Source organism: Chenopodium quinoa, unplaced genomic scaffold (assembly GCF_001683475.1).
Source record: "Chenopodium quinoa cultivar QQ74 unplaced genomic scaffold, ASM168347v1, whole genome shotgun sequence".
Taxonomy (NCBI): domain Eukaryota; kingdom Viridiplantae; phylum Streptophyta; class Magnoliopsida; order Caryophyllales; family Amaranthaceae; genus Chenopodium; species Chenopodium quinoa.
The window spans coordinates 1,706,366-1,731,191 of NW_018743373.1; the positions used below are offsets into that span (position 1 = coordinate 1,706,366).

The following is a 24,826-nucleotide window of genomic DNA, read 5'->3' on the forward strand; positions in this document are numbered from 1 at the left end:
ATGAAAAAAAAAGAAGTTCAAAAAAAAAGTGAGAAATATGAAAAGAAAAAGAAAGTGAACTTCTAAGAAAAAAAAGGAAAAAATGCTTGATGTTCAAATGTTCTAAGTGAAGGTTAATCAAAAGAAAGAAAAAAAGGTTGAGTTTCAATGTAAATATTTCAAGTTATGAGTGCAAAGTTTGTTATTCACTCTTGTTCTACATTATCATATTTTTATGAGTGAAATTATGAGTGTTGGGATTGTTTTATTGTTTGGAGTGTATTTGGTAGATTGTTGTTGGAGTTGGTTATGTTGGAGATGTGTATGATCATTATTTTTGATTATGGGTTTATTAGGATTTGGCTCCCTTAATGCATAGCTTTTCTCTCACATAATCCCAAATTTATCCTACCCCTACCCTAGCCTTACATTACAAGCTTAAAAGACCTTCCGACCTTGTGCATAAAATTTATGTAAATGTGAAAGTGTTGTTTTTCAATGCAAGTTATGCCTTGACATATTTCGAGTCGACTAGTAGGATAAGCGTTCAATGTTTTTATACGCACGAGAGTGTGAGTTGGGAGGGCATTGTTCACATTAAAGGGGTTGGGTGGAGAGCGATCGAGTACATTCTTTACTCGCCACATAAATGAGAGTAGAGTGTGTAAGCACTAGTCCTGAATTCTATATGCTCTTGTGGTTTGCTCTACTTGACAATTGTTGGGGAGGAAGGGTGATTAGATGAATAAGATTGATTGACGTTGAAGCATGTTTGTTTAGTTTTACCTTGAATCGTTGGCTTTTGATTTGTTGATTGGGGTGAAGTATGTTTTATATGTTCATTGATGAGCTATTTGCTTAGGGACAAGCAAAGGTTTGGCTTGGGGGAGTTTGATATGTCTATTTTATATAGTATTTTACCCCCGTCCCTTGGTCATAATTAGTAGTGTTTTTGGCTCTTTCGGGCCACTTTTATTACTAATATGTGTTTTCTAGTGTTTTCGTAGTTTTGGTTGAGTTTTGTAGGGAATTGCACCTTTGGAGCATTTTTCCCGGGATTTTTATGAAGCAACTACAAGCATTGGAAGAACACGACCACTTATGGAGCCCAAGGCCGGTTTGAGCCATCGAGCCGGTGATTAAGGCTGGGCAATGAGAAAAAGGCGGGCCCGATCGGGCGCCCCCTTCGCCCGATCGGGCGCGTGTTTTTCTAGAACCTGATTAAGTTTAGTTAATTCTTGTTTTAGGAGAAGTATATATTCGTTTTGTACGGAGGAATTACGGATCATCTTTCTCTTAGACTTTCTCTCTCTAATTAGTATTTTTCTCTCTCTTAAATTCTCTCTAACTCTTGTTCTTAATTCCTTCATTAATTCCAGATTTAGTTTGGTACAATTTCTTCCTTTTTTAATTTCAGTTATTTTTAATTGCTTTCTTGATCATGTTCTTATTTACTTATTTGCTTGGTTTAATTATGATGATTAGTGAGTAGTTTAATTCTAGGGTTTATGGGGATCCATAATTAATATGAAGGGATAGTTTGTAATTATTGATTGTTGATATTGCATGATAATTTCCTATTGAATTGTTTTAATTCTTTGCAATTAGATTATGAATCGAGCAGATGTAATTTGATTGTGAATGTTTAGCAATATTGAATTGATGAATCGAGCAGATGTTAATTTAATATTAAAGGCTATTTTTAATAGGAACTTAGGTCTAATAAATTGCGAGAGCCTGTTAGATCCATGTTGGTTAATAAATTGCGAGAGCCTGTTAATCATGTTATTGATGCATTGTTAATTATTAATTGCTTCGTTCTATCCCAAAATATTAATTATTGGTGAACCTGTGACCCTAGGTTTCCTTATTATTGATTCTTTTCTCCCTAAACTCATCCTTCGTAGTATAGAATTCATATTTAAAATATTGGTGACTTAGATAATTTAGATTATAACAATTAATTAGAATTAAAAAGACTTGTTTCCCTGTGGAGTTTGACCCTAGCTACTTCCCTATTTACTGCAGTTAGTGATTTAGGTAATTATTTTTGATTAGGGGATACGACTTTACCCTGTCACTTTCCTAAACTACAACATCGAATGTTCACAGTAAAGGAAACATGGCTCCTAAATATCTCATATTTAATTAATTATTGTAATTAGATAATATCATATATTATTCATAACCAATTATAAAATATCATATATTTTAATTTAGGTATGAGATAGAATCAAATCTTATTTTAATTATGGAAGATAAATCATATTTATTTTCCTTGATTATCCTAATAACTTTTAGGAAATTCTATCCTAATTACTTGCCAATCACATATTTTAAATCAATTAATATCCTAAAATAATTATGGGATAATCACATTATTTAATCAATTATTATCCAAATAGAATCTTTTGCTCCATAATTATCCTGTCTTAACAAAATTAACAACTTTAACTTTAATAATTATCTTTTTCAAAATCAAAGCTTATCTTTTAATTTTTTTAATTTTGAAAACTGATTTTTATCCAAAATAATTTTTTTTTTTTTGAGAAAGCCGCGTCAGCCACCGTGGTGTGGCCAGCCGAAGCCGGCCACGGTGGCCATACACCTTGCGGTGTATGCTGCCCCTGCAGCGATGCAAGGATAGCAGCATCAGCACACGCAACGGGGTGGTGCACTGCTGCGCTGCTCCTGTCTGACCCTTGCCCAGCCCACCCTCCCTCCTGGACCACCACCGGTGCGGCAGTCGCCGTGGCTGCGCCACCCAGCCGCGGCTGCCGCACCTTCATCCCTTTTTTTTTGTTGATTTTTAATTTAAAACAAAACATTTTTATTAAAATTAATGTGGTCCATCTAATTTTAAAATTAAATCATATTCAATTTTAAAATTAGGGTTCTTCATGAATTAATCCCAATTCAATTTAACTTTTAAATTAAATAGGTTGATCATGAAAAATTCACAATTTAACATGAAATCAAATAGATTAAATTCTCTAAACATAAAAATTTCGAATTAAATCAAAATCAAAAACACAAATTTCATAAATTGGAGTAAATGATTTCGAAATTTTCGAAATATTAAGGGGGGGGGGGTTCGCATTTTTCGAATATTATAGGGCAATTTTCGGATCAATTTAGGGCTAATATGGAGCAAATTAAACAACTTTTAATGATTCTATATTGTTAAATCACATTTAATATAATAATTGACCCATAATTAAATTATTTTCCCTCCTAATTGAATTAAAATTGTGGATTATCAAAGGTTTAATACTCAATATATGTAATTGCAAGAGGCTAACTGATACCACTGTTGGGAAATATAGGTACTACGCAACAGAAATAATCATGAATCATATTCATATAGCACCTAACCAAGGATCTCATGCATAACACATAAAGAGTAAGAATAATACCTTTGAAGCGTGATTCCACTAGTAATCGAGCAAGAACAAGAGAGACAAAGAACCTCAAACGTGATTCCTCTACTTGGTCCACAGACACGGATTAAGACCTCCACTAATGCTAGTTAGTCGCGATCGAACTCTTCAATCGACTTTCTACGGAAAAGTATGAGCAACGAACTAGTCACGAACCACCGCGAACACCACCAGGGGTGGCCGGCCGCAAGTCCAAAAGGGGGAGAGGGGTGCCATGAGAGAGAGAGAGAGAGAGAGAGAGAGAGAGAGAGAGAGAGAGAGAGAGAGAAAGATGAGGGTTTTGGGATTTTTTTGCCTTGATTCACAATTCACTGTAAGTTAATTGTGACTCCTGTATATTTGCAACCCTAGGCATGGATCTTATTTATAGATCACATCCATAAATAAGAGTCCATGACCAAGCCCAATTCTTAATCCCAATCAAACTACACTAGCCCAATCCTATTCATGATCAGTTAAATGCTCATAAGGCCCATTAATGGGCCTCTTACTTGCTTAACCCAATACCTTTGTATGTGACCTCATAGGATCCATTCTAGCGGGCTTTGGACTATTTTACTAGCCCAAAGATCATCTCTCATAGTCTAGCAACAGATGATGACGCCCCAAGAGAATGAACTTATTATCTCCATAATAGTGATTCTTGATATATCTAGTAATTGCACTTATCGAAGACACAACTCCTTCAGTGTTAACCACATATCTCAATGCGTCTTCTATGATTTGTTGTTGCCGATTTTCCTCAATAAAATCAAGCAACATGTAGTCATAGATTTCATCACTAGAAGTGGAAGAATTTGAATTACTACTCATTTTAAAAATATTAATATGTAGTTGTAGTTGTGATAGTAGAAGTGTTGTAAGTGAAATAGGTCAATTTATAGGCAATTGAGATAAAAGTTACAAAAATTATTTTGCAATCTGGTAAGTGTAGACACCCATTTGTGTCTCCCCAAAACCAAACCCGGTGATGAGTACCTTTCACGTCGAATCATAATCGAATGAAGCGAAAGTGTGGAAAGTTTAGTGTTGTGGATAGTGTTAATTTCTTTTCTCTTCTCTCTGTTTTTGAAAACTTATTTTAAGAAAACAGCCAATCCAGTTTGGTTGGTCCATGATATGGGTCCAATAGCAGTGTAGTTGGATGGGGTTTGAAAAGAGCTTTCCAACGATATATTATAAGCCCAATTCCGATGAATATTGAGGAAGTTATGGCCAATTTACCAAAATGGGTCCGGTTTGAGCCTTATATGCGGCCCAATGATCTAGAGGAGGGCCTGATATGATTTATCATTCCTAATGCAATTAGGAATGGTTTTAGTCTTCTAGATTCTTCTAGAAGGTTCTTTTCATTCATAATTCAATTAGCATTGATAAATTGACTTTTGTTGACTTTTCAGAGTTTTAATTAAAATCAAAGAGCATTTTTGAGGAAAATATACGATTTTATCCTCTTGTACGGAAAAACTTATCTAATTTTCGAAAATGCGTCAAAAACAGGACTAGCGCCTGAGGCCAGGCATTGGCGCCTGGAGCTAGGCCTGGCGCCTGGCGCCAATTAGCCAGCTTTGGCGTCAGCTCTGTTTTAGCTGCGCCAGCTCTGTTTCACGTGCGCCAATACTCTGTTTTGTTAATTTTATCTTTTTGGCTGATTTTCTCTATAAATAACGTATTAAAAACTCCGTTTTCATTCACCTACAATCAGTTTTCAATTCTCTTTCATTCTCTTTAATCATTCGCTAATTCCCATCAAGAATTCTCTTTTAATCATCCATCAATTCATTCATCTCTCTCTTTTTTCAAACCTTGCTTTTTTACATATAAAATTCCGCATTCACAAGATCTAGAAACACTTAGCCATATTCAAAGTTGTCTTCGCCCTAGACGTGAAAGGTTTAATTTCTGAGGGTTTGGTCCCAAATCTCTCTTTCAATTATTTAATTTAATTGTTTGTTTATTATTTTCCTTGAAGTTACTAACGTGTGTATTTTGTTATTAGAAAGAGGTACGAGGCATCAAAGTAAGTACTTTAATTGATTTATTGATGTTATGATGTAGAAATCATGTTTAAATTGTTATTATGATATTCCTAGTATCATGTCTAGGGTAATTTTAATATTAAATATGATTGTTACGATGCTTCCTATGTTATTCCTAATATTTATGATTGTTAGTGTCATGTTAGGGTTAAAGATTTGATTTTTATTGCTTAGTGACATGCTAGAATTTGTTATTAATCTTGTTAGTATCATGCCTAGGATCTAGCTATTATTATGCTTTAATATTAACATGAACATGATTATGATGATTATAATTGTTATAATTTATGATGATTATGAATGTTATTATTATTATTATTTTGATGATTATTATTTTAATATGACGATTATTATTATGATTATTATTTTTATGATTATTATTATTATCTTAATGATGATTATAATTTTATTGTCATGATTATTATTATTATTATGTTGCTTGACATTTATTGTTATTGCTTGATCACGCCTTTTATGCATGTTTTAAGGGAATTGGTACTTGTAATCACGCTTAATAAGATAATTTAATAATCTTGTTAGGTTAATTTGATTATAATTCATGTGATCGCCAATAATAGATTTGTTTGTGCATTAATATTCAACTAACATAGATAAACAGGTTTAGGGTAAACCTATTGATTGCATGTTAATCAGAAAGCGCACATGAATACGATCAGAATAAAGTAGAGGCCTATTATTAGGGCAGGTTCAATCTCTTTTAGATTGGATTTGTACCTTCATCCCCGAACCCTTATTTGGTTCTAGACCTTATGGAGTTGACGATCTCTTGGATCGTTAAGGGGTGTAACATTCACCCTGTGAATAGTTTACAAGTTCCTAAAACTTGTTGGCGACTCTTTTGCTCTATCTTCTTCCCTTTTGGACGCCACCGTACTTTAGTGTATGATCACAGTGGGGTTCAAGCTAGGGGATTAATGCTTGAAATATTCCCTACAGTAAGATAAGATTTTTACCAGAAGATAAGATTTTTTAAACAATGGATAAGATTTTTAGCAGATAAAATGAGATTGTTCATCAGAGGATAAGATTTTTAGCAGAGTGATAAGATTTTTGGTAGATAAGGTCAGATTTTGTGGCAAATAAGTTAAGATTTTTAGACAGATAAAATGAGATTTTTTCACAGAAGATAAGATTTATAGCAGAGGGATAAGATTTTTGGTAGATAAGATAGAAAATTACATGCTTTTTTTAAATAGAAACATAATATTATTACTCACACATAAGATTACAACATCTAATATCAAATAAAAATACAAACGATTAAAATTACTACTGCGTACGATTACATCTAAAGTACTACAACAAATCTTAAACAAAATGTTGTTAGATGAAAGATAAACTCTTGATACAGAAACTAAAAGATTAAATACTTAATACATAAAAAATAACTAGTACTTAACTAATATCTCTAAAAAATCCTGTTACTAAACTCCTCTCTAAGCTTCTTGTACATTTCAACTTCAAATTCATCGAGGACGGGTTTTGCCATCAATGAACGTAACATGCTAAATTTCATCTCCTCCTCCTTTAGCTTTTTTCCTATCTTCGCTCCTTTTACTTATCAAGTCGATCATTCGTCTCCTTGATCAAGCCGCTTATCACTAGTTTCGTCAAGAGTTGTGTTGAAAGCTTCAAGGTTTATCGATGTGGAAGAATTACTACCTTCTGCAGCTACACTCTTTGATTTTTTTATACCCATAGGCCGCTTTCTTCCAGCACCCACACTTGGTGATTCTTGTTCGGATCGTTTCCCACTTCCCTCGCTCTCTAAAGGAAGCTGTTGGATCATATGTGGGTCCCATTTAGGAAAATTTTGCATTGTTTCAAAGCAATGCATCAAAGTAAAGTGCTTTCCATGATTGAGTTTTGCATAATACTCATGGGCACGTTGGACAGCGTCTCCGCCCGAGTTTTCACTTTTCGGATGTCGTAGGATGTAATTGTACGCCATAACCCATTTTGAAACCCATCTGTTGATAAAATCCCAACGTTGTTGCATGGACTTAATAGTCCGTGCATTTATCTCTTCAAGGTTCTCTACTCGTGCCTCTTAGTATAACTTCCCAATTGCAGCCCATAAACCGGCTTTAGTTCGTTTCGTATTTATGGTAACATTCCCACCGACATTGATGTAGCCTGAAACAAGCGCCTTATCCTCAGCTATACTCCATGCACTAGCTTTTTTATCACTTGGGTCTTCTCCAGTAATGTCAACAACATCATCATCGAGATCTTCTAGATGTTGCGTTTCCCGCACATCTTCCGTTGGAGAAGCAGTGCTACTAACATTTAAACCTGGAGATTGATCCATGGGTTGGGTAAAATGTTGAGACATGGGAAATAACGGGACATTTTGTGAAGATGAACCCCCATGAAATTGGTGAGGAATTTGGGATGTATAATTCGGATTTATAGGTCTTTGGTGGCTACCAAACCATTGCAAAGCTGCTTGAAATTGTGGATTATTGAATATATTTGGATCAAAAGGGGGAGCGTTTGAATTGTATTGAGAATTTGGAAAATTATTACTTCTTCCATAATTATGATTATTTTCATCCATTACAAAAGAAAATTATAAAAAGACAGGAAAAAGAGGAAGGAGTGAAAAAAGGTAAGAAATTAAAGTGCATAAAAAATGGCCAAAATTAGGTTCATTTTATAGAGAAAAAAAAAAATAAAGCCGTTGGTGAAATCAGTTTTTTTAAAATAAGTTACCGTTTTTCACTAATTACCTTATACATATTTTGAGGTAGTAAAATTTTGTTAAAAATAAAAAAATAAAAGGTTGACACTTGTCAAGCAATTGGAGGCCAAATTGAAATTCTAGCCGTTGCCCTTGTTTTTGCTACTTTGAAGTTTCTGTCATATGTCAGTAAGTTTTCAGTTTTTTTTTTTTTGTACCAGCTAAATGTCGCCGTTTGTCCATTAAAATTGCTCAAGCGGTGGGTTTTGGCTGATTTGCTCCATCCTATTTGGCACAGAGGACGAGGTGAATAATCCTTCACCAGATGAGGATGAATGAGAATCCTCTTCCCCTTAGGATCCTCTATACTACCTAAAATCAAAGAGGATTACTCCAAATAAGCAAAAGTACCATACAAGAGGACATATATCCTCTTTGATATTCATGCTCTAATAGTTTTTGCGGAAATTTTTGTTTGTTATTTGATTGATTTTTGATGTTTATTAAAAATGCGTTTATTAATTAGTATTTACTAATATGGCCACTAGACTTGATCAAACCAAGTCCTGCCCGAAAAATTCTCAGGTTAAGGTAGCCTAAAAAATCCATAAATAAATATTTTTTTTTTTTTTTTTTTTTTTTTTTTTTTTTTACTTTGCCTATTAACATAGATTATGACATTATAATGTCTGTATACGAAGTATTTGATTTGTATGTTTTATCATATTTTATTGGTTGGATATAATTAATTTTCTTATCAACAAAAAGCTAAAACAAAAACCTAGACCAATTCTTTTCTTTCTTAAAAAAAACCCTAAAATTTCCTTTGTTCTCTCTCTTCAAACCTAGCCACCATATTAAACCTTAGGGGTTGCCATTGATTTTTATCGATGGTAAGCCCCAAATTCTTCTTTAGTTTAATGTTTTTAGTCAATTAAGAATCAGTACGTTGACTTTAGTCAGTCCCTCCATGTAAGGTTTAGTAGTGTTTTGTTTGTTTTTAGTGTGTGCAGGGATACAATTTAAAATTTGAAAGATTTGTCTTGCAAATTTGTGGAATTGTAGGTCTGTTGTTGTAAGGGTACAGATTTGGAAGATTCATCTTGCAAATTTACCGATCTGGATGATTAATAATTTTATCACTTTTGCGACTATACATCAATGGAGTTCCGTCAAAAACGATGCAAAGAAATCTAAAATTATCCAAGAGCGGTTCATAGCAATGTCATTAGTTTAGGGGTGTATAATAATACTTGTATTGAGAATTTAGATTTTTTAAGAGATGATTGTAAGTGCTGAATGTCTATTAATATTTAATGACATCACCCCTCCTTATTCCATTCAAAAAAAAAAAATATTGTACATGACGGGCGTTAAGCTAATAGCTACCTAAAAGGTACTCAAAAACTAGCAGCGGACACGCCCTTACCCATTTTGATATGATAGTGGGGACATTTAAAAAAAAAAGGTTTTTCTAAGCTATACCCTAAGGTATTCCAGTTTCTAAGGTGTACCCATGCTTTTTCAAGTTTCTAAGTTGTGCCCCTCAACTCACTACCATTAATGAATGGTACCCTCCTTGGGACTTCCACGCCACCTAAAGTTAACTATAAATTTAATAGAAAGATGATAAAAGGTAAGGAAATGGTAGGAGAAAGAAATCTTAGCCACTGCAACTCTAATAATGAAAACTGAAGCCACGAAATCACACTCTCAATTAACTTTTAAATAACTAATAAGGGGACATTTTAATATTGATAAGGAGTTGAAGGACACAATTTAGAAACTTGAAAAAGTATGGGTACACCTTAGAAACTCGAATACCGGGTATAGCTTAGAAAAACCCAAAAAAAAATGGTTTTCTTACTCATCGTTGAACTTATCAAATCAAATAAATTAATCCATCGACTCCGGAGGCTGTAGCAAGCTCAACTAATTCTTTTTTACACCAGTTTTCCACCCAACAAAACCACAGCTCTATACAAAGATTTCAAAATTTCTTGAGTTTGATTACCAAAATCTAAGTCAAGAATCAAAAACCCAAGGTTTGATTTATTACCCTTTTCATTTGCTCAGTTCCTGTATCATTGATTTTATTATAAATTTATTTTCTTTTTCTGTTTGATTTACAGTATGCTCAATAATTGTTGAGAAAATACAAGTTCATGTTATTACTTATTAGCTTGCCTCAGGAAATTAAATTAGAGTCAAAGTTGCTAGATCACCTGATACCCATCTGATTTTAATTCATATATATTGTATTTTTTTTTTCCTCAATGTGATGTATTTATTTGGCAATTATCATATGTTCATGATTTTCCGTGGAAAAGATGAATTTATGAACTGGGTCTCAAGCCACTAGCTTAAGTTTTGATTGAGTTGGTTTTTGAGGAATTAACAAGTAACAAGTCTATTATGATATCAAATCTTAGGGGGGTCTTAATGAACTATATATGTTGGCTAATATATGGGGATGTTATGTGCAAATGTGCACGGTCTAGGCTTCAAAATTCAAACCCAATAAGCATTTGTGTGAAGGAGTGTATTTAAGATAAACCATATGTTGGTTCTCTCCCGAATACAGATGCACCTCAGCACCTCCAAATTGATATGACAATAACTATATATGGGGCAAATGGAGGGTTTGCTTTTGTATGAATCGTATTCCCTTTTGATTATTGCCGCGTTACTTGAGAACACAAGCCTTCTAGTGTACTATTGTAACTACAAATAAGAAAACACAATTCTAAAGTGTATGCAATGAACGCATCTGTCCGTGTGTGTCAAGTAAGAAGTAAACTACCTAAGTGGCCTTTAGAAGAGCTTTGTAATTGATTCTTACATTTCTTCTTAGAATTTTCTGCATTGCATTGATTTGTGTTGTAACTTTTAAACAATTTTTATGAAATTTAGGAAGGCTTTTGTGGAGTGCCTTTAATAGGAAATGGGATGATTCCCAGGGTCGGGAGTGATTTGATCCGTCTTACTGTTTTGTCTGTTTACATCTGTTTTTATGCAAAATTTTAATAAGATAAAGTAAGTACAAATTAATGTCACTTAACTCACTCATTATCCTTGCGAACCACAATCTTGAACCGTTGGATTGATTTGTGGTACTGGTTTGACAAATTAGGTTCCCTTGCCAGTTAAATGTAATAGAACATTTTGTGTTCTAAGTAAACAATATTTAAAATTTAATCTGCTGTTTATTTGGTCATCAATGCTCATCAAAATTTATTTGTCCTTGTTGACCTTTTGTCCTCAGGTTACGGCAGCAATGATGACCAGAAAGTTCTTTGTAGCCTCAATATGCATGTGGGCAGTTCCATTTGCAATCTTATACGGCTTTCAGCATGGCTGGTACCCTGGTAAGTCCTTTTATCTCTAAGTTCACTTGTAGATAAGACCCAGTGACTCTGTCAAACTCGCTATGAAGTTGATAGTTATGTTAGTTGCCTTTCAATGTGATAAATTTATGGTTATGCTTAAATAAAAACTATTCATATCGCCCTGGGATTTGTCTACTCATATTAGGATCCGAGCCTTTCTGTGACACCATTTGACTTTCAGGGGTCTCACTCTAATCACATTAGACACTTGCAAAAACAGGGCTAGCCCATCTAGATGCCATGTTTAAATAACCCACACCTGCATTTAATGATTACATGATGGTCAGTGTTTCTCATAGAATGATGAGTGATTCCAACAAATAATTATTCCCATTCTCCTTCTTGTAGTTTAGAGTTTGGCTCACAATTCTTGGCGAGTTGGCAGTGAAGGTGTAATAGACTAGCTTGGAGGGGTAGTATAGGTATTTTAGTAATACTAGTTTATTAGGGTTAATAGTCCTTAGTATAAATAGAGAAGGAAGGGAAGGAAATAGGTAGGAAGAAATATGGTGAGAACCTTTTGGAGAGTTATGGCCTAAAGCCATTATTGGAGAGTTGTGAGCTAAACTCACCATCGAAGCTTGATAGCCTTAAGCTATTAACCTATCGTTTGTACCCTTTTACCATTATCATTCGTTAGTAAAGCTTCCATCTTTCCATTCTTGCAACTTACAAAAATCAGATTATCTACATGATTCAAAGAATCAATTTTTCCCTATAGTTTTACTGTTATTTGCATAAGTAAGGCCCCGTTCTTTAGAGCTGCTTTGCTCTGCTCTGATTTGCTTTGCTGAAATCTGCTCTGCTCTGCTGAAATCTGCTCTGCTCTGTTCTGCTTCAATCTGCTCTGCTTGCCCTGCTCTGTTCTGCCTTGCTCTGCTTCAATCTGCTCTGCTCTACTGAAATCTGCTTTGCTTTGCTCTGCTCTGCCCAGAAGCTCAAAAGAACAGGGCCTAAGCAGTAAACATCAGTTCATTACAGAAGGTTGATAAGATGGTGAAAATCTTCCTATTCGATGATGATTTCTCTCCCTTAGAGGGGGCCATCATGTAAGAGGAATTGGGCCACAATTAGAAGCTGAGGATGTCATGACCTTGCAATAATGAGCCAGATTATATAAGTTTTGTGAGCACTGGCTGGTTCACTCACTAGACTAACTTTCAATTAGTGATCAGAAATTTGCAGCTTAAGGTTTTCAAAGGATTCATGAATTTGTCTTGAAAAAACTAAAGGACCTTTGTGATTTAAAGGAGGTTGGTTGAAAGATGATTACTCAGCTTGAATTCAGGACTTTCAGGTGTTGCTAGCCCCCGTCTCATTAACATAATCAGCATTCAGCTCCATAAGTCATCAACAATGTAGGAGGCTTGGAGCTCATGGTTGGGTGGCCCATCATGTTTTTGGTTGTACTCTTGCCAACTTGGATATGTAGGATCTGTGCTCCAATGATACTAAATTCTCATAACCTTAACCCCAACATGAAGGGATACGACATACGGTCAGTCGGTCATGCATCGACTACTTTCACTCTAACAGTGATGGTTTCATGGAGAGCTTTAAGTAGTGGATTTAGTCAACCCCCTTTTCCTCTCACTCTTTCTCAGTGTACCACATGTTCATGGTCATTTGTGTGAAGATGACATGAACTCTGGGGGCTAATAAAATTTCTCTTCACCTTTCTCCCCATAGATAACTAATCATGTGATGACTTTTAAAGACAATATATTAGCGAGATGCCTTCATTGTACTTGCATGAGGCCTTTTTGTTGTCATTAGCTGATGTGGACAAACTCCAGTTGTTTCTGAGGAAATTACAATCACTATTGTTAATGCTACTGTATTGCAAAGGGCATATCTCTTGGTGAAGGACCCAAGTTATGAGGGCAGGAAGTTAACTACCCTTCAACATGCTCTGTATTCATGCCTTCATGATTATCTAGTGAGAAAACATGTAATCTTGCTCTTTTTACTCTAATATCTCCCCACTATCGTAGTATGGCAAGTAACAATCATCACGAAAGCGCTCCGTGTGTATGACAGTATGAGTAACTTTATTGTTAAAGATAAGTTAAAAGGGAAGTTCTCCATTCATGGTCCTTCGTGTGAGAAAAATGGATACTTTGCTCTGCTAATCTTAAACTGATTTGTGACCCTGCTTTTCTTCCCTCTTCCAGGATCATACTTTTAGGATGAAAAGTTGATTCAGAGTATCAGACATTTCTGACATTCAATTTTTAATGGATTACCTTCACCACATAGTTTATTGGGAAGTGGAGTAAATATTTCATCTTTTCTGATTCTAGATTTCTAGTTGACGTAGCGAAAATAAGGTTGTTAATGATGTTAGAAAAAAAGAATTTAATTATATTATCGGTCCATATTCTGCTTTCCTGTTTCTTCTTTATTATCTGGGGACTACAGGGTAATTTCAGTATATGCATACCCTTGTCATCTACAAGAATGTTTTATTGGTTATAAACATGAAACTTTCTTTTGTACAACATTTGCTAATTCAAAAGGCAACGTCGGACTTTTGGACAGCAATTTACCCAATTTTGTCACCTAATTGTCCTGTTCACAGAATCGAGGCCTATTATTGCTCTTAATGCTTGACATTAGTATTTGAAGCTGTTTTTGCTTAATTGTTTCTATTCATACTGTTTATTTTGCTCACACCCTTACATCCTGAGAGGGTATTATAAGATTTCTGGATATTGCAGCACCTTTGTGATGGCCACTTACCTATTTTTCCTGTTCTTAGGATCAAGATCAATTATTACTCCTAATGCTTAACATTAGGATTTAAGCTACTTCTGCTATGCTGTTTTCATTTCAACTGTTTAATTTGTTTTAATTATCTTGTGTTAGATATACAAAATCACAACTCATACTTTTAACCATCATTACCTCTGCTAATGCTTATTTATGCATAAATTTCAGGTTTCTCAAACATATCACCTTCTTCTCAGACACTGCTAAGTGGGTTTCTTGCTGTTGTATCAGTAAATATAATGCTTGCATTTTACATATGCATGGCAATGAAAGAGCCTATTGGTAAGCACAAGCCAGATCCTGCTTTTGTAGCCAAGGCTACGGTTACAAATAACCAAAGAAAACCCAGTGGTGGTGCTAAAGTGGACTAGGCATGTTCATACAGCCTGAAAAGGACCTCAGACTGCAAAGTGGGAGCACGAGGAAGATCTGAACAGTCCAAACCGCTGATATTTTAGGAAAATTTTGACAGCCTGTAATGAACGTTATTTGTACTATGTCTCTCAGTTCTAATTCAGTAGAAATAGAAGTCTTTGATTTTCTTCAGCAAAATTTACTCTTTTTTAGTTTATAATAATTGTCTTATCCATTCGGATGGGCTAAAATACTGCTGCTCATCTACTTAATGTAGTGAGCTTTTATTTATCTATTCTTTAATTGATTTTGAGAGGTTTATAGTTAACTTTCTTCTATGTCCTATTCTGTTTATCCTTGCCATAATGGAGCTAGTGAGTTTCCTTAAAACTGCAAGCCTCGTTAATCTGCATTGTGCATGAACTATTTCACACATCTTAGTGCGATAATTCAAGAATGAATGCAGAATTATAAGAGTTCAGCACACAGATGAAGTAAGGACACAGATCATGAACAATGGGAGAAAACTTTAGCTCCATACATTTACATAATTTCATTACATAAAATTGCCCTACATACACTGTATCAAAAGTGATCATGAACAACGGGAGAAAACATTTTCCCAACCCATACATTACAAAATTTCATTTACATAAAACTAACCTACTACATTATCAAAACTTCATAATATCTACTGATTAATCTCATTTCTTCCTTTCTATAACAAAAACTGTTAAAAAGTATTAATATAGCGCTTACTGCAACTCACTGCTAAAGTGCTAAGGTGTGGACTCCTCAAATTGCTCTGCAAAACCTTCAAATTGCACACCAACCTGGAAGCCTACTCCCAATTTCTGAAAATCCTGCAGTGTCCACTGAATAGCAGTTTCTAAGCACAAACCTTTATCAAGGTACAGGACGGACAAGGAAAGACTCATATATATGAGGTGAACCAATTAGTCTTGGCTTATCAAAGAGCATAAAGGCAAGCCATGACTTCCACTTGCACACGTCAAAAGGCTAGAATCGGTTCACAATAATCAAATTTACAAGCCTCATTTCTGCTTAAGATGATTCTCCGACCAAAGAGATGATGGTGTGAGTAGTGAGACAACTCAATCATTGTCCAAAGCACTCACTATTCATTAATGTCAAAGCAGAGCTTGGCCTCATCCCATGGACCATTTATTTCAAACTTGTATTTTTGAATTCTGGTAAGCCAATAAGGACAGATGAAAGTGATAAAAACCAGCAATCCTAGAAGTATGCCGAAGAAAAATCCTTGCAGTCTATAAACTAGCACCAAAGTGAGACCCACCACTCCCAGTGAAAACCATAGATACAACCAGAATGAATATCTCTTGATACAGTATGCAACAAAAGGAGCAAAGAGGAAAACCTGCAAGGAAAACAACACAATAGCAAAAACAAGTTGCCTTGATTGGAGTTGGGAAGCAATCAAAACCGAAGCAATGATGGACATGTTCAAAGAGATATTGCAACTTAAAGTAGGATTTGTCAGAGAACCAGGATCCTTCACAGTGCACCCAGTGTAGTCATGCAAAAAGAGATGGAGGACAATAAGCATAGTCGTTAGAGCCCAAATGGAGTCCGAACTAATGGATTTCGTTAAAGTGTGGTAAATTGGAGACAAGGCATACAACCCAGTAATGAAATACAAGATGTTAAGAGCATATTGGGCGAAGAGTTTGAGGGAAATCATCCTCGCAGTTAAAATGAGAACTACGAAGCCTGAAACTAGCATAGTTATATCAAGAAGCAAGAGGGATTTTAAACTAATAGTTGAGGCAAGAGTGTAGGTCCAGACCAACACCACAAGGATGACGGTGCAAAAATACTGGGAAATGGACACTGAATCAAGGATCACCTTACACAAGTCCCTCTTGACAACATTAGCATTTGTGACCATATCCTCGAGGAATGAATCACCTGTATAATTATCATCAAACCCCGGCTGCATACCTCCATAAGCTACCTTTCTCCATTTCCACGGAGCAGGGGACAAATCTTCCTCCATTCTTGTACCTAGAAACAGAAAAATATTTCAAGAATATATTTCAATTACTTAAAACTTCACAATCTGTCTTCAGACCCAAATTCCAAAATGAAATAAAAGGTGACAATCCAGCTACTCTAGACCAAATGAACGCGAAAGTAATCAATTTTGATCCGCATATCCACACCCATAAGGTAAACCACAACCTGAAAAACCCGGGCAACACATCATAGCCCACAAATTCACAAGAGACAAAACCGATTTAATCAATCACAGTATCAAATTAAAGACTCTGCAAATCAAAAGTTTCCTGCATATGAATCAGAACCAACATGAAATCAAAACTAACATTAAAGGGTTATAAACAACTGCTAGCAACAAATTAGCAACCAAATTGGAATCAATTATCAAATCAGGTCTCACAGTAACAAATTAAAAACTCTGCAAATCAAAAGTTTTCTGTATATGAATCAGAACCAACATGAAATCAGAAGCAACATTAAAGGGTTATTTAGCAACCAAATTGGAATCAATTCAGGTTCCAAAAATCAAAATGCGAATGTTAGTTCATACATTCAGTAATATTACCAATAGTTTAATAATTCACCTCAGAAGAACCCTAATTTGACTATAATGAAAATTAATCAGCGATAAACTTTAGATTGTAACATTGATATTCAATGATTAAAAGATATGAAAAAAAAAAAGAAGCTTACCTCAAATTCTGTTTCAATGGAGGAGTTAGCTAAGAAGCCACTACAATGGAGGAAACAGTGTACGCGCGTCGCTCATTGGAGTTGTTTAAAGTCGCAAATAAATCCGTTTTTTACTACAGAGTATTCATTGGTAAAAATACTATAAAATTTTAATTTTAATGTCAATGCACAAGTTTGACTTTATTTTATTTTTATTTTTACTTAAAAGCAAAGCTAATGGTTGCCCAAATTAATGGTGGTCATCAATTTTTTTTATTAATATCTCTCTCTTCTATCTCATCTATGCCCAATCACCATGCCCAGTTATGCCCACATATACCCATTGATTGCCCTTTATTTTTTTTATGATCATAAATTCATAATATTCATCACTAACTAAGAAAATAATAATAAAAAAATAGTCCACTCATACCGTGACAAGTGGCACACACATATTGTTTGCCCACCCTTTGCCAATGGTCATGGTCATCAGGTCATGACCTGATCATTAGATTTATCTCTCCTAAAGTATCATCTTTTGAATTTTTTAATATTTTTTTTCTTTCTCTCTCTTGATGCCCACCTTAAATGGGCAACCATTGGCTTTGCTCTAAGTAAATATCAATAAAAATCAATGGACTTATAAAGGTGGGTACTAAGCTATTGGCAAAGTTTTTCTTCAAAAAAAAAAGCTATTGACAAAGTTTCAAATTAGGTACTTGACTATATATTGTTGCAGTTAGAGTACTAAACTTTGTACTCAATTTGTTTAATCTGTTGTAACAAGTTATAGGAAGCATTTAATACATTTTTTTTTTCATACCTTAAAGTGTTAGACCATATTTAGAACAACTGAAATCACAAGTGCGACTGTTTTTAAATTTCCAACCGTTACAACATCCGGAGTAAAGCAACTATTAAACTGTGACTCGAAATCTAGTAGGGTTGACTTTTAAATGCAGATATCTCTCAAACTAAAGTGATTTTGAGGTGATTCAAGTTGGAGGTGATAGCTTGGTTCAAGAGCTCTCCAACGATAAGTCATATGCCCAATCCCAATAAGAAACAAGAAAGTCATGGCCGTTTTACGAAAACTTGACGAAGTACTCGACATAGCACGTCCGTGCCTGGACGAGTTGGGCGGTTTTTGGGGTCAATTTTAAGCTTATGTGTTTTATGGAATATTTCCTAAAATTTTATCTTTTTTATATGACAGCTATTTGAGTATAATTGGGGAACAATTTAGAGTTTTTATTAGGGTTTCTTGTGTTATAAAAAGACCGTTTAGTTGATCAATTAGATCATACCTTTTGAGCCATTAGATTTAGAACACCTTGTATTATTCTCTCGTTCTTTCTCCATTATACTGAACAAGCTCTCGAATCTCCCACCCGTGGATGTAATAAGTCTAATTTGACCGAGCCACATAAATCCTTGTGTTGTTTAATTTGTTTATCTTCTTTATTGCTTTTCTCGTTCTTATTATTCATTGACTTGTTCCGCATTAAACAAACACAATTATACCCTTATTTCCTAACAGGGACATTTTGAGCTCATGTTGATGAGAAATTAGGGCGGTCTCGGGAAAAAAAATATATACTATGTTAAGATGAAAAGAGTTTGTAGTATATATTGTTAATAATACTCGCTCTATTTTTTTTTTATATGCTAGAGTTGGATTTGCACTTTTGCCAAAATACAACTTTGACCATCAACATCTTTATAAAGGGGGTTAGTAAAAACTAGAGTTGTCAAAAGCTGACCCGACCCGATATACCGACCCTAACCCGACCCGTCCTTACCTAAAAAAATGGTGACCCGAACCCGACCTAATTGATTCGAGTTGACCCGAGCATTTGAGACCCGAACATTAACCGACCTAGAGACGACCCTACCCGAATGTAACCCGTAAATTATTGACCTGAACCGAATCCGGCCTAAACCGAAATTGACTCAAACCCGTTTTAACCCGTTAAAACCCGAATTCAACCCGACCTGTTCCTAGCCCGACCCAAATTCAACCCGATCTTTTCCTAACCCGATCCGAATTTAACCCGACCTGCTACAAACTGACTCGAATTTCAACCCGACCTGTTACAAACCCGACCCAAATCAACATGACTTGTTATTAACCCGACCCAAATTCAACCCGACTTGTTATTGAATCAATATCTATAGGTCGTTATCTCATATTGGTATTGGAACGGAAATTGAATCCTAACTCTATTCCTTCAATATTTCACTTTGAATTTTAAGAGGTTAGTTTCACAACATGTTTTTAGGGACGAATTTCAGGGACGAAACAATTGAGAAATGTGACATATGGTTTCTAGGAAATTATAATTCAAGATGGGCATTGTGCCATATGAAATAACTAAAAAAAAGCTTGATATTATTGACTTGGAAATGACCCGACTTGATTATAACCCGTAAATTATTGACTTGAACCGAACCCGACTCGAATCTGAGAATGACCCGACTTGGAAATGACCCGACTTGATTATAACCCGCAAATTATTGACTTGAACCGAACCCGAAAATGACCCGACCTGATTATAACCCCTAAATAATTGACTTGAACCGAACCCGACTTGAACTCGAGAACGACCCGAACTTGTTTAAACCCGTAAAGACCTGAATATAACCCGACTTATTTTTCACCTGACCCGAATGTAACCCGACCTTTTACTAACCCGTGACCCAAACCCGATAAGATGTATGACCCGACGTGACCCGACTCAAGCATGCCCTAACCCGAACCCGACCTGCATATGTTATGACATTAACTTATATTGACCCGATCCGAGATGACCTGACTCACACTATCCCGACTCAAACCCAACCCGTTTACCTAAATTGACAGATCTAGTAAAAACTATGGAAAAATTAATTTATAAAAGTAGACATTGTGACAAATCAAACAATATATTACATGATCATATTTATATACTGGTAAAAAAATTAAGTTAGTGATGACATATAAATAGTGGAAAATCTCAACTCTAGTTTATATAAAAAAAGCGGAGGGAGTATAATATTTGGTTTTTAAATTGCACTTTTTCAACATTTATTTTTACTAGAACGGCTAATGCGCGCCATAGCTAATATTCATTTTGGCTTTTATGTTATTTGAATTTAGCATTTGTATTTGTTGGATGCATGGTGAGCACTTTACACTACACCCGGGTGCACAAACCAATCAATACTTGCATAGACCAAAGTTTCAAGACTATTGTTATGCTCAACTCCCCTCCACTCTTGTAATAGGTGCACAACCATTAGAAGCCATTTTTTGGTCATTATTAATTACTTGTATATCAAATACAAGTAAAAGATTTACTCCACCTCAATATAAAAAGAAGTTAAGTCAATGCCTTAATTGTTCTTAATATATAAAATGATGGTATGTAAGGTTGTCATTAAATTTATCTTAGGTCCTTAAATCAATAAACTAACATAATTAAATACATACGTTTTCATCAATCTTTAAGCTTTCCATTCACTTGTATTATTCATGGCTTTGAGACAAGGCATTTTCATTGTCCCTTCAATATTGATTTTATTGGTGGTTGCAACTTCTTTGATCTTAGTTTCAGTGGAATCTTGTGATGATCAAGTATGTATATTTCTCAACTTCTCCATGTTCATGGCTTCTCTTTGCTATTTTGTGAATTAACTGTATTTGGTTGCATGCTATTCTTTTGGCTATTTTCCAAAACCAAGTGTTTAGTAATTTACTCATAAAAATTGTTACACCCTTTGTTTTTTGTTTTTTCGGATGTTCTTGGTTGGAATCTAGCAACTATTCAAGGTATGAAAGAATCTTTTAAATTTTCCTGATATGTCAGTAAAAGCAGCTTTGTAGGGTATTGTTTGATTCGTCGCAATGAATTTTCTAAATGTACCAAGTAATCATTTCTGCAAAATAATTACTTTTGAGATATTAGTGATCAAAGATGTGCATGCATTAGCAAACAAGCAACCCAAGCATCTTAGTTTTAAACAAATGTGCTGACAATTTGTAACAATGTCTACAATGTTACTAATATGGCATGTAACAATTTCTTCAGAAGCCTGAATACCAAAGTAAATGGCTAAACCATGGAGGAGACCTTCAAAACCGGAGATACGCCGAGCTAGAGACGAAAATAAGTCCGAAAACAGCCCAAAACCTCAAGCTAAACTGGGAATTCGAAGCCAAAAGCTACACAACAGCAACACCAGCTATATATGAAGGAACCATATATTTCACTAGCTTTGATGGTAACGTTTATGCTATCAAGCAATCGGATGGATCGCTTGTTTGGAAGCAAAATTTGCACGAAATAACCGGGTTTAATTCGACTATAATCTTATTCAAAGGGACTCTAGTATTGTCAAGAGCAACTCCAACAATAGCTAATGACTTAGTGATTGTTACAATGTATGGCCCTGCTGTTGTTCTTGGGTTTAGAAGAGAGAGTGGTGAATTTGTGTGGATGACTCGCCTTGAGGATCATCCTGATAGTGTAATTACCATGTCCGGGACTTACTATAACGGGTAAATACAAATAACTTTTCTTGCATTAATTATTGCGTTTTTTAGTTTTAAATAAGTTGACACGTTTTGACTTTTGACATTCACTAGAACATAAACTTGACAAACAAAAAAGACAAATTACTCTTATTGATCCAATTATTTATTTATTTATTTTTTTTTTTTTTTGACAAATGATCCAATTATTTAAAGGTCAAATTAAACTAGATTCAATTGACCTATTTACTATAGTACACTCTAAACTCTAAACATGTTGCTGTAATTAATTCTTGAGTTATTAAATTAGATGATTAGGAACTTGACAAAGCACTGTAGCATTTGAAAAAGGTAGTAATTTTTTACGTTAATGAATTTGCATTATTTACGTAGTATAACTTCTTTATTATACTCCACTTGTTCTTAGAATTAAAGATAAGTGGTTAAGTGAATAATGTCTGACTCCCTGATATGATATAATATTAGGTATTTGAAAGAAATGACTAAAAATGTAATCTACTGAGTATGACACATTAATTTTCTGCATGATTCCCTTAGAAAATTACGAGTAAATGATATGTGATACAATTTGAAATAAAATATTACTGCTAACTTCTTTATTAATTAACCATAGATTTCTAATCTAATCTTTAAGTATGAGTTGAGATCTGGTCTATATTGCCAGAGTACAAGTAACGTCACTTTGAAATAAAATTACAGAAAATGAAGTATTGATAAAGTAACTAAGCAAGTGTTAATAAGAATATACTCTCCTATAGGTAAGTCTTCTTCTAATAGTTTGACCTTGGGAAAATAAATGTTTCAATTTTAGACGGAACACAAAGTATTGGTGTGTTACATGAGTCTGTCTTACCGTGAGTTTAAAGTTTCAAAAATTAATATAGTCAATAGCTTATACATATAAAATGTCTAAAAACTCATCATATAGTATTTAAAATTTAGAAATCAAGATGTTTGTAAACTTATATGAAATGTCCAATAACTTATACTTATGAGTCTTATCATGAGTTTAGACTCGTACAATACTTTTGCAATGTAAAGTCAATAGTTTGTATAATTTATTCTTCTTTTTAATTTTAAGGTAACACGATTAAAAACATAACTTTTTTTTAACGCGATTATTAAAATTATGTGTAGGGGATATTATGTAGGAACATCCTCACTAGAAGAGTTAGCCAGCATAGACAAATGCTGCACATTTCGTGGAAGTTTTGCAAAACTTGAAGCTAAAACAGGAAAAATCCAATGGCAAACTTATATGCTACCAGATAACCAAGGAAAGCAAGGAGAATACTCAGGGGCAGCCATATGGGGTAGCAGCCCTTCCATCGACGTGTCGCGAAACCTCGTCTACATAGCCACAGGCAACCTCTACTCGGCTCCAGAGCGAGTAGAGGCATGCCAAGAAAGAGAAAACAATCAGACAATCCCTACACACCCTGAGGAGTGTATAGAGCCCGAAAACCACGAAAACTCGATTTTGGCTCTAGAGTTGGAGAGTGGTGACATTAAGTGGTACCAACAGTTAGGAGGGTATGATGTATGGTTTGCTAAGTGTATGAATCTTTCAACCCCGAATTGTCCTCCAGGGCCTAACCCTGATGCTGATTTCGGGGAGGCGCCGATGTTGTTGAGTGTGGTGGTGAATGGTTGTCGAAGAGATGTTTCTGTTGCTGTTCAGAAGAGTGGGATTGCTTGGGGTTTGGATAGAGATACCGGGGATGTCATATGGAGCACGGTACGTATGTGTTATATTATGGCTTTTGTTATTGCTATATGAATTTTGATACTTTTTATTGCAACGGAATAGTAACATAGGACGTGTTTGGCAAAATTAGTTATTGGTTGTAGTAGATTTTAGCTGCTAGAGAAAACGTTAGCTATCAATCTATCATATAGGTTTTGTTAGCTTCTGTTAAAAGTAGTTGTTTGGTGAAGGTGTTCGACATAAATTAGCAGCTGAAATAGTAAAATAAATTTGGGCTATTGTGAAACACTACTTTTATAAGCTATAAGTCATCATCTACCCCTACTTTGTCAAACTATTATATGGAAAAAGTTGTTGGCGAACATGCCCTTAGTAGCACATATGTGACTGATATTCATACCTATAATTCATGCTTTAACCAACTGATGATCAAGTAGGAGGCTGGACCAGGAGGCATGAAGGGAGGAGGCATATGGGGAGCCGCGACAGATGGAAAAAGAGTCTACACCAACATAGCCAATAGTGATGCCAAAAACTTCACTCTCAAGCCATCAAACTTAACCACAAAAGCTGGAGGATGGGTGGCAATTGATCCTCGAGGTGGGGAAATCTTATGGACTACGGCGAATCCTAGCAATGGTGTTAGCTTTGGCCCTGTGACGGTTGCTAATGGTGTAGTGTTCGCTGGGTCATATGATAAGCAAGGGAACATATATGCAATGGATGCTAAGAATGGTGCTGTTTTGTGGTCTTATGAAACAGGTTCAGAAGTATATGGGGGTGTATCAGTTGGTGATGGATGTGTGTATGTTGCTAATGGGTATTGGACTGCTGGAAAGTCACTGTTTGCATTCTGCGTTTGATGGTGCATAAATGTTGAATTATAATTATAGTTTTGTGATTATTCTTCCTCACAAAAACAGGGCTTGAAATTAAGGGTGTTATATCTTATATGCATTGTTGGAATTGTGTGTCTAAAAAATATACTTATGTATTAATTTTTTTAAAAAGAATAAAGATAATGAAAATAACATTAGGAAGCCGAGAGATTGTTATATACACCATGGTACACTGTACACCCATGAGCATTTGACTTTCATTTTGATGATTTTTTTTCATTTAATCATCAAATAAAGAGCAAAAACTAACCTTATACGGTGCATCCGAGTGTATAAAAAAATTTCATGGGAAGCAC

The 24,826-nt window shown here is 34.9% G+C and overlaps 3 protein-coding genes across 3 annotated transcripts; 2 read left to right on the top strand and 1 right to left on the bottom strand.

Annotated features, from left to right (window-relative positions):
• Positions 1–10,040: 10,040 nt before the first annotated feature.
• Positions 10,041–15,005, top strand: LOC110738142. Its single transcript, XM_021918509.1, has 3 exons — positions 10,041–10,207; positions 11,428–11,530; positions 14,492–15,005. Exons 2-3 carry the CDS (start codon positions 11,440–11,442, stop codon positions 14,692–14,694), a joined length of 294 nt encoding a protein of 97 aa, XP_021774201.1. The 5' UTR covers positions 10,041–10,207; positions 11,428–11,439; the 3' UTR covers positions 14,695–15,005.
• A 182-nt stretch (positions 15,006–15,187) lies between these two features.
• On the bottom strand, positions 15,188–17,536 carry LOC110738143 (phosphatidylinositol N-acetylglucosaminyltransferase subunit C-like). Its single transcript, XM_021918510.1, has 2 exons — positions 17,411–17,536; positions 15,188–16,723 (listed from the first exon to the last, which is right to left on the bottom strand). The coding sequence occupies exon 2, from the start codon at positions 16,713–16,715 to the stop codon at positions 15,816–15,818; it is 900 nt and encodes a 299-aa protein (XP_021774202.1). The 5' UTR covers positions 16,716–16,723; positions 17,411–17,536; the 3' UTR covers positions 15,188–15,815.
• Positions 17,537–20,843: 3,307 nt separating this feature from the next.
• Positions 20,844–24,674, top strand: LOC110738144 (polyvinylalcohol dehydrogenase-like). The gene is made up of 4 exons (XM_021918511.1): positions 20,844–21,005; positions 21,460–21,929; positions 23,061–23,661; positions 24,069–24,674. The coding sequence occupies exons 1-4, from the start codon at positions 20,904–20,906 to the stop codon at positions 24,492–24,494; spliced, it is 1,599 nt and encodes a 532-aa protein (XP_021774203.1). The 5' UTR covers positions 20,844–20,903; the 3' UTR covers positions 24,495–24,674.
• Positions 24,675–24,826: the final 152 nt, after the last annotated feature.

Coding starts and splice junctions, on each gene's coding strand:
- LOC110738142 (XM_021918509.1), top strand. CDS start 11,440: ATGATGACCAGAAAGTTCTTTGTAGCCTCAATATGCATGTGGGCAGTT. Junction 11,531..14,491: donor TCAGCATGGCTGGTACCCTG/GTAAGTCCTTTT, acceptor CATAAATTTCAG/GTTTCTCAAACATATCACCT.
- LOC110738143 (XM_021918510.1), bottom strand. CDS start 16,715: ATGGAGGAAGATTTGTCCCCTGCTCCGTGGAAATGGAGAAAGGTAGCT.
- LOC110738144 (XM_021918511.1), top strand. CDS start 20,904: ATGGCTTTGAGACAAGGCATTTTCATTGTCCCTTCAATATTGATTTTA. Junction 21,930..23,060: donor TCCGGGACTTACTATAACGG/GTAAATACAAAT, acceptor AATTATGTGTAG/GGGATATTATGTAGGAACAT. Junction 23,662..24,068: donor GGGATGTCATATGGAGCACG/GTACGTATGTGT, acceptor ATGATCAAGTAG/GAGGCTGGACCAGGAGGCAT.